This window comes from Stegostoma tigrinum, chromosome 29 (assembly GCF_030684315.1).
Source record: "Stegostoma tigrinum isolate sSteTig4 chromosome 29, sSteTig4.hap1, whole genome shotgun sequence".
Lineage (NCBI taxonomy): Eukaryota > Metazoa > Chordata > Chondrichthyes > Orectolobiformes > Stegostomatidae > Stegostoma > Stegostoma tigrinum.
The window spans coordinates 38,129,865-38,148,297 of NC_081382.1; the positions used below are offsets into that span (position 1 = coordinate 38,129,865).

At 46.1% G+C, this 18,433-nt stretch overlaps 1 protein-coding gene across 1 annotated transcript in view; it reads left to right on the forward strand.

The window, feature by feature from the left end:
* Positions 1-15,429, forward strand: part of LOC125465466 (xenotropic and polytropic retrovirus receptor 1 homolog) — a 95,048-nt gene extending 79,619 nt beyond the window's left edge. Inside the window, exons 11-16 of the mRNA XM_048559049.2 lie at positions 386-388; positions 2,050-2,244; positions 3,576-3,748; positions 6,929-7,065; positions 10,192-10,401; positions 13,750-15,429. Of these exons, the coding sequence (XP_048415006.1) occupies positions 386-388; positions 2,050-2,244; positions 3,576-3,748; positions 6,929-7,065; positions 10,192-10,401; positions 13,750-13,813 (782 nt within the window). The 3' untranslated portion in view covers positions 13,814-15,429. The remainder of the gene's footprint in view (positions 1-385; positions 389-2,049; positions 2,245-3,575; positions 3,749-6,928; positions 7,066-10,191; positions 10,402-13,749) is intronic.
* Positions 15,430-18,433: the final 3,004 nt, after the last annotated feature.

Sequence of the window (18,433 nt, forward strand, 5' to 3'; positions counted from 1 at the left end):
TGATATATGATCAAGTCAAGGCGGGGTATGAATTGGAGGAGAATTTGGAAGTGGAGGCCCCTTGGCTGGGGTCTATCCTGTGGCAGGTCCATGTACCAACACGTGATCGTACAGGGGTTGGAGACCGGGTCTTGTAGCAGGAGCACTCATCAAGCAGACCACTCTGTCCTGGATAGGATTTGCGTGTTGTCATGGCTGCTTCTCATCCAGGGGGGATGGAAATGTGCCTCCATCGAGGGCCTCAACCTAGCCCTTGAACATAATGGAGAGGCTCTGAGGAGTTGGAAGATGATCCACATACATGGTCTTTATCCCACCATTGTAACCTCAGTGTTTGTGTGGCCGACTTCATTTTGTTTTAACATTTTATTTATTTATTGATCAGAGGGTGGTTAAATGTCAAACACATTGTTGTGCCTCTAGAGTGACATTAGGCCAGTTTCCTTCCCTAAGGTACACTAGTGAAGCAGATTTTTTTTTACCCTGACAATGGTCATGGTCCTCATTAGACTCTTAGTTCCAAATATTTTATTGAGTTCAAATTCAAACTCCCACCATGGCAGGATTTGAACTCAGGTCCCCAAATCGTTACCTAGGCCTCTGGATTTAAGAGGCAAGTGATAATACCACTTCTCTCCTAGCGACAACAAGGTCTTAGTAACAGCAGTTCTGTTGAAGATTGGGACAAAAACATTTAGGCCTTTTCCTGTTGGAAATGGTCATTTTCCTGGCAGTTATAGGGCACAAATACCATCTGTCACTGAAAGCTGGCTTATGGTTTCAGTATCAAATGGTGGGAAAGGTTCGACTGAAACTTGTGGGGGTGCTTCAGAATCCTAAAATCATGGTGAGATGTGGACCACCTGGTGAAAGTGGATGACCTCAACAGTTTTACTTCAGGCAGCTCCTAAATGTTGGTCAACCATTCAAACCAGCCTTTCCCTGCTGCTGGTTCAGTCACAGGAGCCGTAGGTCTGAAGGCTCAGCAGCGCCACCTGGAGAAGTGGTCATTCCTGAGCTATACAGGTGACCTTAACAGCGAAGTAAAAGCAAATTTGAAAAATTTGCACAGGTTGAGGGTCGGAGGAGAACCTCCTTTATGGATGTCAGTAAGGTCTGCCCTGAGGTCCCTTCTTTAACCCAAAGGGCCAGGTTTCCCATTTCTAGATTGCCTCAGGGAAGTTTAAAAATATAAGAAATAGTGACAGGATTTGACCATTCAGCCTCTTGAGCCTGCTCCACCATTCATTAAGATCAAGGTTATAGTCTAACAGGTTTATTTGAAATTACAAGCTTTCTAAGCGCTGCTCCTTTGGCAGGTGAAGTGAAGGGAAGCAAACAGGCACAGAGTTTATAGGTAGAGAGATATGGCAAGATAATTTCAGGTAATTAAGACTGTCAATAGGGTATCATAATTGTGTGGACTTATCTTGCCATTATCTCTCTACCTATAAACTCTATGCCTATGCGCTACCCTCCACTTCACCTGACAAAGGGGCAGAGTTCCAAAAGCTTATGATTTCAAATAAACCCGTTGGACCATAACTTCTTGTTGTTGTGTGACTTCTGACTTTGTCCTCCCCAGCCCGACACTGGCTCCTCCACATCATTAAGATCAAGCCTGATTTGTTTGTGCTCATAACATTACATTCTTGCCTGCACCCTCATAACTCTCAACTCCATCGTCAGTCAAAATCTGTGGAACTCAGCATTAAGTATATTCAATATTGCAGCAGTGCCACGCTCTGCAGTCAATAATTCCGAAGATTCGCAACCCTTTGAGTGAAGACATTTGTTCTAATCTCAGTTCCTTATCCAGTGACTGTGTTTGAGGTTCCCCCAACTTCAGGGTGTTCACACAATTAATAATTAAGCAAGATAAGTGCAATATCCATTACAAAGACCATTCCACCAACTTTGAATCGTCACTCATGAGTTTTGAATATTGTCCTCATTAATCGAATGTACGACATCTTCGAATTTTTATTATCAATGCTCTAGGAAATTCAATTCATTTTATTCTAACATACTGCCTTCTGTATGCCACAGAAAAATTTGGGGGGAATGGTTACTCCTATGGAGTGACCTGTATCATCCAGTGTATCCCACCCTGGATCCGGTTCGCTCAGTGTCTCCGTCGGTACAGGGACAGCAGAGATGCCTTCCCACATTTAGCAAACGCTGGAAAATATTCTACTGTCTTCATCATGGTCACCTTTGCAGCCCTCTACTCAACTGAAAAAGGCAAGTTAAATCTCTCGTTTATTTCGCCAGACCGGCCACTAATGGGGAGGGTTTCACTGGTGGAGTGAGGTATTACTGATGGAATTAATAATCAGGTAATCAGAGAGGGTGTCAATCTGATTGAGTGAACTATCAACTCCACATCGTATCACTCATGTAAAAGTTCAGGCACAAGACTGTAAGATGTAGCAACTGAATTAGGCCATTCAACCCATTGAGTCTGCTCTGCCATTCAACAAAATCATGGCTGATCAGATAATCCTCAACTCCACATTTGTGCCCGTTGCCCATTAGCGTGGATTCTCTTACTGATTAAATTTTTAAAAATCAGTCTCTGAGCCTATAATAGACTTACTGATCTAGCGTCTATAGTCCGTTGCAGAAGAGAACTCCAAAGATTCACTAACCGTGGAGAGAACAAATTCCTCCTCATCTCTGTCTTAAATCGGCAATCCTTTACTCTGATAGCAAAGAGTTTCTGCACTCTGATTCTTAAAGCTGTGACTTTCTCTGAAGCATATGCTTATCAAATTTAACAATGCTGTCTAAATCATGTATTTCCTGCAGCTGAGCTCAGAGCAGCACTTTTCATAACTGTACCATTCCAGAGGCCAGGTTCTGATTGATGCCAGTAGACCCCAAGGAGAGGAGAGGATATATAATCAGACAATCCATAATTTACTGGAGTGTAAAGTTTGTGGCATTGAACATGAAGGGCATTTCTTGTTGTTGAACAGTTTCGCCAAAAGGCAGCTGTGGACCTGAGGTTGATGGTGCTCAAAGGCACAGAATGGGTTAGAATGAAGGAGCACTCAGCAAGTACTTAAAAACTTGCACATCCCAAATTTCAGTCACTCCTATGGCCTTCAGCTGCCTGGAATTGAAGTTCTGGAGTTCCATCCCTAAATCACTTTGTCCAGTTCTCTCTCTCTCTCCTCTTATACAATACACCTTCAAACCTGCTTCTTTGTGGTCATCCTGTATGCATGTCTGTCTGCCTCTCACTGTCTGGGTGGAGTTTGCGCATTCTCCCTATGTCTGTGTGGGTTTCCTCCCACATGCTCTGGTTTCCTTCCACGGTCCAACGATGTGCAGGTTAGGTGGGTTGGCTGTGCTGAATTATCTGTAGTGTCGAGGGATGTGCAAGCTGGGTGGGTTAGCCACAGGAAATGCAGGGTCACTGGGATAGGGTGGGGGGGGGGGGGGTTTAGGTCCGGGTGGGATGCTGTTTGGAGGGTCAGTGCAGACTCGAGGGGGTGCTGAATAGCCTCTTTCCACACTGTAAGGGTGCAATGGTTCTACTGCTGTCTCTCTCTGTCTCACCCCCTCAGAACGCTCACAGTTGACAATCGGTGTGAAGGTTTACTTCTACCTGTGGGCTGTGACCACCTGTGTCAGCACCATTTTCACGATTGGCTGGGACCTGCGAATGGACTGGGGCCTGTTAGACAAGAACACCAAGGAGAACAAATACCTGAGGGAGGAGACAGTATATCAAAACAAAGTAAGTACATGTCTTAACTTAAAACACATTCACAATCATCACCTAACTTTGCAGCCCTTCAAGAACATTAAAGGTTGCACCTTGTGGCACTTCCTTGTATTTAAGTTTCCCCTTTTCATTTGCATCTGTGACATATTAAACACTTCACATCAGGCCCACTGTAATACTACAAAACCTTACTTCCAGTTATTGTGTTTTATCACAATTTCTGTCAACTAATTCAATCATGAATTCATCTGCCTGTCATTTACAATGCAAATTGTGTATGTAAACATGTCACATTGTAATTACAAACAATTGCCAATGCAGCACTAGAGCCACAGTTTTTGCCTGTCCCTCAGTTGGTGTGGCAGAGAAACCATCATATTCCACTCAGTAGCAGCAGTGTGTACCATCTATCAGATGCACTGCAGAAATTCACCGCATCTCCTTAGACCCTTCTAAACCCATGACCGCTTTCATCTAGAAGGACAAGGACAGCAGATACATAGGAACACTATCATCTCCAAGTTCCTCTACCATCTTGAATTGGAAATATATTGCCATTCCTTCATGTCACTGGGTCAAAATCCTGGAACTCCCTGCCTAACGTCATTGTGGATTTACTTAAAGCACATGGAAATGTAGCCGTTCAAGGCAGCTCATCTCCACCCACAAACTTGGATTATTTCACTAGAGCATTGGAGGCTGAGCAGCAACCCGACAGAATTGTAGAAAATTATGAGAGGCATATGTAGGGTGGACAGTCAAGAGTCTTTTTCGCAGGGTGGAAGTGTCACATACTAGGGAACAAAGGTCAAGAGGAGAACATTTAAAGATGTGAGTAGCAGGTTTTTTTGTGGTCGGCGTGTGTGGAACGCTCTGCCAGGGGAGGTGGTAAAAGCAGAACTGATAAATCAATATTTAGGAAGCATTTAGTCAGTCACATGAACAGACAGAGAATAGAGGGATACAGACCATTTGCAGTCAGATGGAATTCGTTTAGATTGGAATCATGGTTGGCATAGACATGGTGGGCCGAAGGGCCTGTTTCTGAGTTGTACTGTTCTGTGTTCTCAAGGACAGTTCGGGATGGGCAATAAATGCTGGAACAGACAATGACATCCAGTTTCCAAGAATGAATTAAAATAATTCCGACCAACAACTTCAGTGCTTCTTAAACTATTGTACTTTTTCCATAATAATATGGATAATATTAAAAGATCAAAGATATAAGGGCAGGCGATGTGACTGTAAAATGAAGCCGGCACTATGCCCTCTGTTACCCTGTTGGATTATTTCACCTGAAGACTCAGCCCATATCAGCCCTGAGATGTTATAGAATAATACAATATGCAAACAGACTTGTCTAACTTGTCTGTGCTGACCAGACATCCCAATCTGACTTAGTCCCATTTATCAGCATTTGGCCCATATCCTTCTAAAGCTTTCATATTCATGTACCCACCTACTGCTTTTTAAATATTGTAATTGTACCGTCCTCAGCCACCTCCTCCAGCAGCTCATTCCATACACACACCACCCTCTGTGTGACTCCTCAAGTCCTCTATAAAAGCGGCACGGTGGCTCAGTGGTTAGCACTGCAGCCTCACAGCGCCAGGGACCCAGGTTCGATTCCAGCCTCGGGTGACTGTCTGCATGGAGTTTGCACATTCTCCCCGTGTCTGCGTGGGTTTCCTTCGGGTGCTCCGGTTTCCTCCCACAGGCCAAAAATGTGCAAGCTAGGTGGATCGGCTATGCTAAATTGCCCATAGTGTTCAGGGGGGTGTGGGTTACAGGGGGATGGGTCTGGGTGGGATGCTCCAAGGGGCAGTGTGGACTTGTTGGGCCGAAGGGCCTGTTCCCACACTGTAGGGAATCTAATCTACAAAAAAAATAAATCTTTCCACTCTCACCTTAAACCAATGCCTTCTAGTTTTGGACTCCCCTACCTTGGGGAAAAATTAACCTTGGCTATTCACCCTATCCATGCCCCTCCTGATTGTGTACACCTCTATATGGTCAATTTTCAACCTTTAGGGAAAATAGCCTCAGCCTATTCAGTTTCTCCGTATAAATCAATCTCTCCAACCCTGGCAACGTCCTTAAGTATTTTCTGCACCTCTCAAATTTAACAGTTGACACATAGAGTTGACAAATGATCATCCTTTCGGGGTTTTAGATATTTAAGTTCACTTTGCGTTGTGTTTGAGAGCAATGGTAGCCCCAAACCCCGCTTCTTCCTGTCCATTTCATCAGGTGGGTGGCACAGTTATAATGAGAGAGCAACATACTGTTTTACTGGGAAAGTGTTTACAATATGGAGTTCGTGACCCCATGATAGAAAGTGAAGCGAACGGCATTGAGCTTTCAATGCACTCATGGGACATGGGTGTCACTGGTAAGACCAGCACTTGTTACCCATTCTTAGTGGTAGAGATGGTGGTAAGGCAATTTTTTAAACAATTGAGTGTCTAGGTTAGGCCATTTCAGAGAACAATCAATCACAGTTAGTGTGGATCTGGTGACTTATATAGGTCAGACCCGATTCGGGTGACAGATTTCCTTCCCTAAAGGATATTAACAGGCCAGATGACTGCTTAGACATCAGTTCATGGTCTCCATAGCCTTTGATTCCTAAAGATTGGTGGGCGTGTGGAGTGTGCTGCTGGCAGCGGAAGTTGAGTCAGATACTTTAGAGACTTCTAAGCGACTCTTGGATAGGCACGTGGATTTTAGTATAATGTAGGGTATGCAGGGTAATTTGATCTTCATAGGATAATAGGTTGGCACAACATTGTGGGCTGAAGGGCCTGTACTGTTCTGTGTTCTATAATGTTTAATTTAAGTTTCCCAGCTGGATTTGAACTCAGTCCCTAGTTGTATTAGTCCAGGCCTGTAGATTACCAAAGCAGTGACATAGCCACTGTGCCATCAAACCAAGACAGCATGTGAGGATGAGATGAGTGTGTTGAAGAAACAATGTGATGTTGGGTGGGATGTGGTTCACATGGAGCACAGGCACCAGCACAGGGCTGAATGGCCTATTCCTGCGCTGTGAACACAATGCAGAAAGGTTGGCATTCCCGGGAGGCGAGATCAAATAAGTACAATGATTGCTCCTGTTTTATTTATCCATGCTATTACCAGTCATTTCCTCATGGAGAACTGGTTCTGACCCAGGCTTTATCTACCCCACAGATCTACTATTACTGTGCCATGATCCAGGATGTGATACTGCGAATAGCCTGGGCCCTCAATATCTTGTTCGTTCAGAATAAGAACTCGGTCGTGGCAGAAATCATCTCAACAACCTTGGCTCCACTGGAGGTCTTCAGGTAAGATACCACGCAACTAGGGAGCAAGGATCGACGCAGCCCTAAGTCCCACTTAATTGTTTTCATTTTCCACTCGGGAAGCGACCCTGGGAGAAGGTCACAGGATCGTGGTCCAGGGCAGTGTCAAAAGGGAGGGGGAAAGGAAGGGTATTGACAATATAACGGCAAGTCAACATCAAAACTGGGTTCTGAAAGGGCTGAGAGTAGATTTATAGTCAATGAGGGGAATCAGTTCAATGAGCAGGAGATTGTACTCAACCAGAGTGTTAGGAGGATAGTGAGGTGCAGAGTCGTGTTTGGCTTATTTCAGCCGTCACTCACTGGCAATGCCCTCACCTGAGTTAGAATGTAAAAAGCTCAAAATCCCCAGAGACTGTAGGCAAAATTTCTGACCTGGGGGATTACGGCACGCCGCTGCTCCTGTGCAGTCCCCGGGGGAATAGGGCGCGCCGCTGCTCCTGTGCAGTCTCCGGGGGAATAGGGCGCGCCGCTGCTCCAGTGCAGTCCCCGGGGGAATACGGTGCGCCGCTGCTCCTGTGCAGTCCCCGGGGGAATACTGTGCGCCGCTGCTCCAGTGCAGTCCCCGGGGGAATAGGGCGTGCCCCTGCTCCGGTGCAGTCCCCGGGGGAATACTGTGCGCCGCTGCTCCAGTGCAGTCCCCGGGGGAATACTGTGCGCCGCTGCTCCGGTGCAGTCCCCGGGGGAATAGGGCGCGCCGCTGCTCCGGTGCAGTCCCCGGGGCAATAGGGCGCGCCGCTGCTCCGGTGCAGTCCCCGGGGGAATAGGGTGCGCCGCTGCTCCGGTGCAGTCCCCGGGGGAATAGGGCGCGCCGCTGCTCCGGTGCAGTCCCCGGGGGAATATGGCACGCTGCTGCTCCAGTGCAGTCCCTGGGGGAATACTGCGCGCCGCTGCTCCTGTGCAGTCCCCGGGGGAATACGGCGCGCCGCTGCTCCAGTGAATCCCTGGGGAATACGGCGCGCCGCTGCTCCAGTGCAGCCCCCGGGGGAATACTGCACGCCGCTGCTCCAGTGCAGCCCTGGGGGAATACGGCGCGCCGCTGCTCCAGTGCAGTCCCCGGAGGAATACTGCACGCCACTGCTACAGTGCAGTCCCCGGGGGAATACGGCACGCCGCTGCTCCTGTGCAGTCCCCGGGGGAATACTGCGCGCCGCTGCTCCAGTGAATCGCTGGGGAATACGGCGCGCCGCTGCTCCAGTGCAGTCCTTGGGGGAATACTGCGCGCCGCTGCTCCAGTGAATCCCTGGGGAATACGGCGCGCCGCTGCTCCAGTGCAGCCCCCGGGGGAATACTGCGCGCCGCTGCTCCAGTGCAGCCCTGGGGGAATACGGCGCGCCGCTGCTCCAGTGCAGTCCCCGGGGGAATACTGCGCGCCGCTGCTACAGTGCAGTCCCCAGGGGAATACTGCGCGCCGCTGCTCCAGTGCAGTCTCCGGGGGAGTACTGCGCGCCGCTGCTCCAGTGCAGCCTCCGGGGGAATAGGGCGCGCCGCTGCTCCAGTGCAGCCTCCGGGGGAGTACTGCGCGCCGCTGCTCCAGTGCAGTCTCCGGGGGAATAGGGCGCGCCGCTGCTCCAGTGCAGTCCCCGGGGGAATACGGCGCGCCGCTGCTCCAGTGCAATCCCCGGGGGAATACTGCACGCCGCTGCTCCAGTGCAGTCCCCGGGGGAATACGGCGCGCCGCTGCTCCAGTGCAGTCCCTGGGGGAATACGGCGCGCCGCTGCTCCAGTGCAGCCGTGGGGGAATACTGCACGCCGCTGCTCCAGTGCAGTCCCTGGGGGAATACGGCACGCTGCTGCAGTACAGCCTGAGGGGGCGCTATGCTGTCGTGAAGCAATGACCAATGCATCAGCTCACTGCCTGAGCTCAATACAGAATTGGTGCTAACTACAGTCATCCGCTGAATGTACACAACGCTACCACAGAAAGGAAATAAAATCCTGCAGATACTGGAAGCCTGAAATGAAAGCGTATCAAATGGCACAGAGGCTGCCTGGACCGCTGAGTGTTTCCAGCATTTTCTGTTCACAAGACTTAGCAACACACTGGCTGTAGATGAGACGCAGACAGGGAGAGACCGACAGGAACCCATCGAGTTTGCACCAGAGCCCATTTAAAAAGAGAGCCCAGAGGATTCTTGCAAACAGAGCTCAGGGCTGAATGCACAACAAACACAAGATGATTCCTCCAGAAGATTGCCGAGAGGATAGTTACATTAAACAAATTCTGCGCTTGAGATGAACCTCAGTCACTTACAAAATATAAACTAAAAGAACAGCGGATGCTATGAATCAGGAACATAAACAAAGTTGCTGGAAAAGCTCAGCGGGTCTGGCAGCATCTGTGAAGAAAAAAAGTGACCCTTCCTCAGAACTCGGACTTGGAAACGTTAACTCTTTTACTTCCCCAGAGATGCTGCTGAGCTTTTCCAGCAACTTCTGATCTGGTTCCTCAGGTCACACAACAGTGAGATAAAACAGGAAGTGCTGGACATAGTCAGCAGGCCTGCTAGCATCTGTGGAGAGAGGGTTGGGGGAGCGAGAGAGAGAAGGGGGTTGGGGTGGAGAGTGAGAGAGAGAGGGGGAGGAGGAAAGAGACAGACAGTCAGAGATATTTAACAGTTCAAGACCAGAATGACTGTTCTTCGGAACACCTTTCATGTCACAAATGGCCCCAGGCGTGATTGACAAGGGAATAGATTCAATGAGTTCCACTCTGACTAGGAATATTGGTGGCACATTAGCAGGCTCAAAGGATCGAATAGACTACTATCCTTACTGCCGTCTATTAAGCAAATAGAGCAGTGTGGAGGGGAGGAGCAGGAAGAGGCAACTTCAGAATTACTCAGAGATAATGGGAACTGCAGATGCTGGAGAATCCAAGATAACAAAGTGTGGAGCTGGATGAACACAGCAGGCCAAGCAGCATCTTAGGAGCACAAAAGCTGACGTTTTGGGCTTAGACACTTTGTTATCTTAATTCAGAATTACTCAGCTTCTTTAAGTGCAGATATCTAACTTCAACGTGGCTCAGGTGTCCTGCAGCATTTTGCTGCTTTTGTGTTTTGCGCCATCTTTGAGTTTTGATGATATTATGACGTCTATCCACAGGCGATTTGTCTGGAACTTCTTCCGGCTGGAGAATGAGCACCTCAATAATTGCGGAGAGTTCCGAGCAGTCAGGGATATCTCCATTATGCCCGCGACTGGGGTCAACCAGGCAGCTCTGCTGCTCATGATGGACCAGCAGGAGGGGGTCAGGAACCGTGGAAAGGTCAAAGGTGGAAAGCGAAAAACCAACTTCTCCTTGAAACGGTCAAGGTCAGTTTGCAGAACAGTCCGACTTCCAGGAAAATTATCACCCTGGAGAAGAAAATCCCAGGACAAGGGACCATAAACTTGGTCAAAGCCATTGGAGCATCTTAAAGGAGACACAGTATTGTTAGGGTTGGGCAGCATTCCTCCCAGTGGGGGAGTGATTATAAACTGGATTCTCGAGAGGCTTGACATAACAATATACTGATATGACAGCAGCATGGTGGCTCAGTGGTTAATGCTGTTGTTGCTTCCCAGAACCAGGGACCCGGGTTTGATTCCACCCTCAGGTGACTTGTCCGTGTGGTGTTTGCACATTCTCTCCGTGTCTGCCTGGGTTTTCTCCCACACGTTAGGGTGGATTGGCCGTACTAAATTGCTCACAGTGTCCAGGCTAGGTGATTTAGCCATGGGAAATGCAAGGATAGGGTACTGGGTGTCTGATGCTCTTTGGAGGATCAGTTTGGACTCGATGGGCTGAATGGCCTGCTTCCATACTGGAGCAATCCTATGAGAGATCTCAAATCAATCAGAGATAGTAGGAACTGCAGATGTTGGAGAATCTGAGATAACAAGGTGTAGAGCTGGATGAACACAGCAGGCCAAGCAGCATCAGAGGAGCAGGAAAGCTAGCCAGAAACGTCAGCTTTCCTGCTCCTCTGATGCTGCTTGGCCTGCTTTGTTCATCCAGCTCTACTCAGATGTCAATCAATCACAGTTTTATTCTTGAAATCGGTGGGGACAAGCAGCAGTTTTATTTTTAAATCAGACCCACAAGGCAATGATTAGTTTCAGTGTTGCCTTATTACACAGGTGCTAGGCCTGCTTCCTAATGCAAACTGTTGCAAAACAGAGATAATGGGAACTGCAGATGCTGGAGAATTCCAAGATAATAAAATGTGAGGCTGGATGAACACAGCAGGCCAAGCAGCATCTCAGGAGCACAAAAGCTGACGTTTCGGGCCTAGATGAAGGGTCTAGGGCCGAAACGTCAGCTTTTGTGCTCCTGAGATGCTGCTTGGCCTGCTGTGTTCATCCAGCCTCACATTTTATTATGTTGCAAAACAGGTTCACCTGAGTGTATAGATGAGCGATAAGAGGGAAGGGGATGTTGTTACACAGTGGTAGTGCCCCTCCGTTTGGCTATTCTCCTGCACCCCTTCCATCCCAACGTAAATTCACCACAGACAACTGAAGCACGTCAAAACCCAGGAGGCTGATCAAATCCTGTCCTAATTTAGCGTCAGTAGCAGGGAGGAAAAGATTTTGAAATCTGGGGCACACGATGTATAGGCGAAGTAAGAGAATCCACGTATTTCCAGGGTTTTGTTTGTGAGCAAGAGATGGTGTTGTTGCACTTTCTGAGTAGCCTGTCGAGTGTCAAAAGAAACTGCAGCACAGCGTCACTTGTTGTCAGAAAGCTGTACTGCAACCCTTAGCGATTTGCATTTTGGAAATTCAACTCGGATAAACTGAAATACGGCAACATTCATCTGGTTGATACTTTTGTATCAGTATTTCAAAGCGTCTTCTCAGTTCTCAAACTTTTTGTTTTAACTGAACCACCCCAATTCAGACGCATTAGTAATAGCGACCAGTCCCCACCTCTCGCATTCTAAATTATAAGGCTTGCATGAATGTTCAGACTGTTACGATCAATGTTTTCAGGAGACAGTCACGGGCTACAGGGAAAGGGCAGGGGTAGGAGACTAGAGAAGTGCCCTGGCAAAGAGCTGGCGCAGGCAACGAGGGCCGAATGGCCTACGATTCTACAGCTGATGCCTAACCTGCGATTGCTTTCCATCCCACCCCCAATCACTGTGAACGACCACTTCTTTCTGTGATAACACAAACACTAAATAAGCTCCTAGCTACAGCAAAGAGTATAATCATAAAGGTAATCATCCCCGGATTGCTAGAGTACTATAGAAAAGTTACAGCACAGAAAGAGGCTATTCAGAGCAGTGTGTGTGCACAGACTGAATAAACGAGCCCACTTTGCAGCCTCGTGACCCACATCCTTGCAGTTTCCAGCCCGTCAGATCCAACTTCCTTGTAAATGAGTTACGGGTTTGCACCTCTCGCACCAAATGAGGCAATGAGTTCCAGACACTGCCGGATTCTACAACAAATTTTGAAGATGACTCTCCCCCCACCCGTTCCAGACACTGCCGGATTCTACAACAAATTTTGAAGATGCCTCCCCGCCCCAATCCCATGTCCCCGTTCATGCTTCAACCGATCGCCTAATTCCGTTGGCTCCGGTAACTAACCTCTCCATTATTTTGTAAATCTCATTTGAGTCACCCCTCAGCTTCGTTAGTTTTGAGGAATACAACCCAAGCCTATCCAATCAATTTTCACCAGTCTTGTAAATCTCTGAATTCCCTCTTGTGCAAGTTTGTCCTTCCTGTAACGTGGTGACCAGAACTCTACATATACACACCTCCACCAGTGACCTAACTAGCGTTTTACATAACCCCCATATCACATCCCTGGTCTTGTATGCAGTACCCCACCCAGCAAAGGAAAGCATTCTACATTCTTTACCACCTTATCTATACTGTCCTGCCACCTTCAGGCATTGCAAGGTTTCTTACCCCCCTACTCCTCTCAATACCTTCCTGTTTACTGTTTTATTTGCTGTCTCCAGGTGATTGTTTGTTGAGAGAGTAGATTTTGAACCATGGGTCCCCCTACTGGGAAAAACAGGAGCTGCACTGTGTCAAGAACAAGGACACGACCTCAAAATATAGGCAGGTTGCTCGAGCTTGAAATGTGGAGGAGTTTTATTACTCAGATGGTAATAAATCTTTGGAAACATCTACTCCAGAGGGCTTTGGAGGCTCGCTGTTTGAGTACATTCAAGCCAGAAATCAAATGACTTCTGGGTATTAAAAAATATCATGAGATACTGCAATAATTCAGGAAGGTGGTAGATATGCCAAAATCTAGTTGGAATGGCCTACTCCTATCTCCCCTGCTCCTCAGATCAGCCCAGATAAGACATCTGAAAATTAAATTCTATCTTAAATATTCTCTCCCTCCATGATTGACACACACAGTGACAGCAGTGTATAGCATCTACAAGATGCACTGCAGAACTCGGGTGGGCTTCTTCGACAGCACATTCCAAACCTACAGCCGCTACCATTTGATGCACTAGGACATACATGGGGCAACAGACCCTGTGACCTCCCCTCTAAAACACTTATGATCTTGACTTGGCAATATATCACTGTTTCTGTCCTGTCACGGGGTCAAAATCCTGAAACTTACCAGCAATAAGGGTGTTCCTTCATCCCAGTAAAGAATGAATTGTAAAAACAATTGTTTTCTTTGTTTCTTTTTCAGAGGCAAGAATGTGGAAACTAAGGTGGACATTGAAGTGACAGAGGGTGATGTAATGAAGAGCTGAACAATGGCTCCTTTTCATAGCCGACTGGAGACATGGGGTGGATTCACACACTCCAAGGCTTTTCTGGCCAAAGTGAAAACTTTTCAAATGACGTAAAGGGTCTGAAGCCAGTGACTTCAGAAAACTTTCGGACTTTGGTAAAACAAAGTACATTTTTTTTTCAAAGAAATGGTAGCTCTTTTCAAACGTTCCTGCTTTTGCAAAAGGTTTTCTTGCTGTCTGTATCTCTGTCTTCTTGGTTCAAATGTCTGCTCACAGACTCCAACAACAAAAGAACTGCTCTAGTACTCAGGCTTCCAACCCTGTCTGGTTCACCCTCTGATTGTGCTTCACTGTCCAATGAGTATTTGGTCTTAGTTCACACCACTACACCCTACCTCCCCACTCACCCATTCTCCACACTTGCACCCCACCCCATCCCACTGCCCCAACTTTGGCAGCACAAGTGAGATTTGCGTGGGTGAATCCTTGTCCAATCATATTACATCGCACAGATACCACCATCATACAACTAAATTGCTCATCTTTAGACTGTTAAAGTCAATGGCATTAAATGGTGCTGATTGATATGATTCAACTGTGCAAACCATATTGAGGACGAGAATCTCCAATTCTGACTGCCAGACTTCAAAGGAGTCAGAGTCAGAGACAATGTTAGAGAATTAGAAACACATGCATACACTCACTCACATACACTGTTTTGTAGACAGGTGGATGGTTCAGGAACAGACTCAAGCTACTGCAGAGAGGCCGATTTTAGAGACAGAGGATTCAACACATTCAAACACACATATTCTAAACAGACTAGTAGACAGTACTAGAGTATTCAGTTCAAGAAAAAACTGCTAGCCATCTGGGTAGACAGATACTTAGAGAAATACATGACTAGAGTAGGCAGGAAAACAAAGAGAATCCGAAATCATTCTGGAGGAGGATAAACATTCAGAATATTTCTGGCCGCATGCCCATTGGTTAAATGAGCAGGCTCTGCTCTGGACAGACATCTCACACACAAACAAAAATAAATAAGTGGTTAAAATCCCAGTGTGGCATTATTTAATATTGGAAACCCTAAGCATTCGCATGCTGTTGGGGCTCGGTCTCACATTATAGTTCAACAACTTGACTGTTAGGTCAAGCAGTGGGAGCTCACAGTAAGCTGCTGCCCTGTAGTGTTAGCTGTGTGTGGTGGGGGGCTATCAGCACAAAGCAGCTCCTCATTATGCCCTAGGTAGGTTTACAACAAAACATTGTGTTTCTAACGTAGAATCAGTGGTTTTACTGTATTTGTATTGGGTTGTTTGGAAAACCCAATCAGTTTGCTATGTCCCCTCCCAACTTGTGGGCTGCCCTTCATGGAGCAACTCGAAATGAATCAGGTCACTGATATGAATGGTATGCATAAGATTGTGTTCAAATCCTGATGGCACCCATCAGGGGAAATCCAAATGGGTCCAATTAACATCATGTGGGCTATAATACTGCCTGGAAGGAGAGTTAAACTAGCCTTACTGCTCACAAAATACAGGCAGACAAACCTTTACAGTGAAATAACATGTAAATAGTTTGGGTGTATATAATCAAATATTTTACAGGTTTAAATCTTGTACATAGTCTTCCACTGAAAAATGATGTTTTATAATAGATGCTAAAAGAATATCTGTGTAGTTCTTTTTGTTTCCCACTCTCCTGTATATAAAGCATATTTATGCTTTGCTTTCTCTTTGATTGCTTGGAATAACATGAAATTTCTTAAAAATAAACTGTTGGGTGTACGGCAGTGATTATTCTGTAGAGATTCTCCAAAAGTGAAATGGGGTCTGTGTTCACTTGCAAAAATGATATTGTGGAAAACTTTGCTGCTGATTACTTCAACTATTTTTCACACTTGTACATGTAATTCAGTTGTAGCTTGTTGGAACACTGAGCTGATTCATGATGCAGCAAAGGCAAGGTGTTAAAGAAGATCTCAAATTGAAAGCAGGAACATCAGTTCATCTCTTTACCCAAGAGATTGAAAGATTGTTTCTCTACCTCGTTTTCAGTGAAGAAGTTGGGAAAAGGAGGAACAGAGACAAAAAGAAATGAGATAAAGGAAAAACACATTAGAAAATAATTTCCAATTTGACATTATTAAAAATATTTTTAATCAGCCTATTCAGTTGTGTTATGGTACACTTCTGGAGCAGATGGGACTTGAATCAGGACTTCCAGGCTCAGAGGTAGGAAAATTACCACTGCACCATAAGCAGTCTTAAATGTTTTCTAATCACCCTGTTCAGAGATATTACCACCTCTGGAGCAGGTTGGACTGGAGCCTGACATTCCTGCTCAGAGGTAAGGACACTGCCACCTCACTACACGATTCCTCAATGTAGCTCTTGTTCTTGGTCAGCGGTTGACTTACAATGCATTAATAATTATTGCTTTGCTTAAGTGGCAGGCCCAACTTCCTGTGGTCAGTTTAATGTGCAATAAATAGGCCAACCTAAGTTGTTAGAAGTAACAAGGATGGTGAATGGGAGATATCATTGTGTGGTGTTACTCAACCACCAGGTTTTGGAGATTTACATCTTTCTTTGTATCTCTTAATTCCTGGGAATTCACTGGTCAATCATATCAATGCTGATATTTCCAGCACATTCTGGCCTATTTTATTAGATTATTAGGCCAATAATTTAACAATTTAATATTACAAATATCAACCTTACCCTCTATACATAGGCTATACCAGATATTAGTTCCAGGCCTTAGCTATGGCTCAGTTGATGACAATCACTTGTGTGTTAGAACATGGGGTTTGAATTGGAATACAGGAGCTAGGTTGATAACTCAGCGCATGGCTGAGGGGATGTTGCATGGTCAGCAGTACCATCTTTTGGATAAGGTGCCCAAACAACAGTGCAGTCTCCCTGCTTTTTGGAACATACAAAATTCCATGTAAGACGTGGGAAGCTTCAGTGTCTTGGTCAAAATGCATCCTTCAAACAACACCATAGCTCATTTGATCACCATTGCATTGTCGCTAGTGTTCAAATTGGCTGCCACGTGACCTGCATTAAAGCAAGAGCTATCTGCATTGGACAATCCTGAGGTTGTGAGAAGTGATATGAATGCAAATGCATTCTTTTTATTAGCTCAACACACAGGAAAGTCCCACTACTGTACTGGCTATTGGAGTTAGCATGTGCTGGCTTGATCCAGTTGCCAAAGAAATGCCATTGGCACCAAGCTGAGAAAGCCTTCAGGATGTGTGCAAGATGGACCTACATGTCACAAAGTAACACAGCAGTGAAGAAAAGCAACTACACATATTTTAAGACAGGACTAAGCTAGAGGGAGAGAACAGAAAAAGTTCTATTTTTCCTGTTCCTAAAAATAATATTGGATAAACTGCTCCTGAGTAGGAAAAATGGCTCAGGAAAATATTGGGGGCAGGTGTGAAATGATGGCTTTCACAGTAACAGAACATTTTGTTCAGCGTGCACTAACAGAGTCATCAAAAGCCAGCAGCTCTTGGCAAAGCAGTGTTGATAAAAATATCTGTAACTGGCACTCAGAGCTGGTGAGAATCCCACAGTATAGGAACATGATAATTAACTATAAGGGAAGTAAAAACATCACTTCTTACTGTCAGGTACTGAGCAGCTATTCATGTTTACCATGGTCATCAAGCAGTTTGCACTGGTGAAAGAGTTTAGCAAACTGACTGTTGCAAGGCCCTTTGCAGTGGTTAGCGTTCTCAGCTCCTGGTCAGAGGAGGGTAGCACAGTGGCTAGCAATGGTGCGTACAGCGCCAGGGGCCTGGGTTCAATTCCACCCTCGGGCAACTGTCTTGGGGGGTGCAAGTTTGTACTTGCTCCTTGAGTCTGTGTGGCTTTACTCTAGTTTCCTCCCACAGTCCAAAGATGTGCAGGGTAGGTGGATTGACCATGCTAAATTGCCCATAAATGTTTAGGGATGCATAGATTAATGGGATAGGTCTGGGTGGGATGCTCAGAGGGTTGGTGTGGACATATTAGGCCGAAGGGCCTGTCCCCACACTGTAGGGATTCTATGGAAGGCTGTGGGGTTCACGTTCCCATCCCAAAGACTCCAGCATATAAAATTGAGGTTTGTAATCCCAGCACTGTACTGAGGGAACGTGACACAGTCAGAGACCCTGTCTTTCAAATGAGAAGCAAAACTTTGTGACAGCGATATTTCCAGTGAAGGGAAGTTCTCCCTAATAATCTGGCCAATATTTATTCCCAATCAATATCACCAATCCAAAAAATATCTGGTCATTATCACACTGTTTCAATGGCTTTGCGCTATACACAAACTGATTGCCCTTCAGAAATACACCTCATTGATGGTAAAATGCAATTGGATATCCTGAAGTTATCAAATGCACAATAGGAATGCAAGTCTTTTTATGGCATGAGGAAAACTCAGTGCAGCACTGGATCACAATAAATTAATAAATTTGATCAATAGTCTAAGTTGAGTGATCAAAAGTACATAGTCTTCAGGTTGAGGAGGATGTTCGAGAGAATACCTCACGGTAGGGGCTTGCTTGCTACCCAAACTATTATCTTGTACCACTGCCCTGGTTAACTTGTGTACATTCCAGCAAAT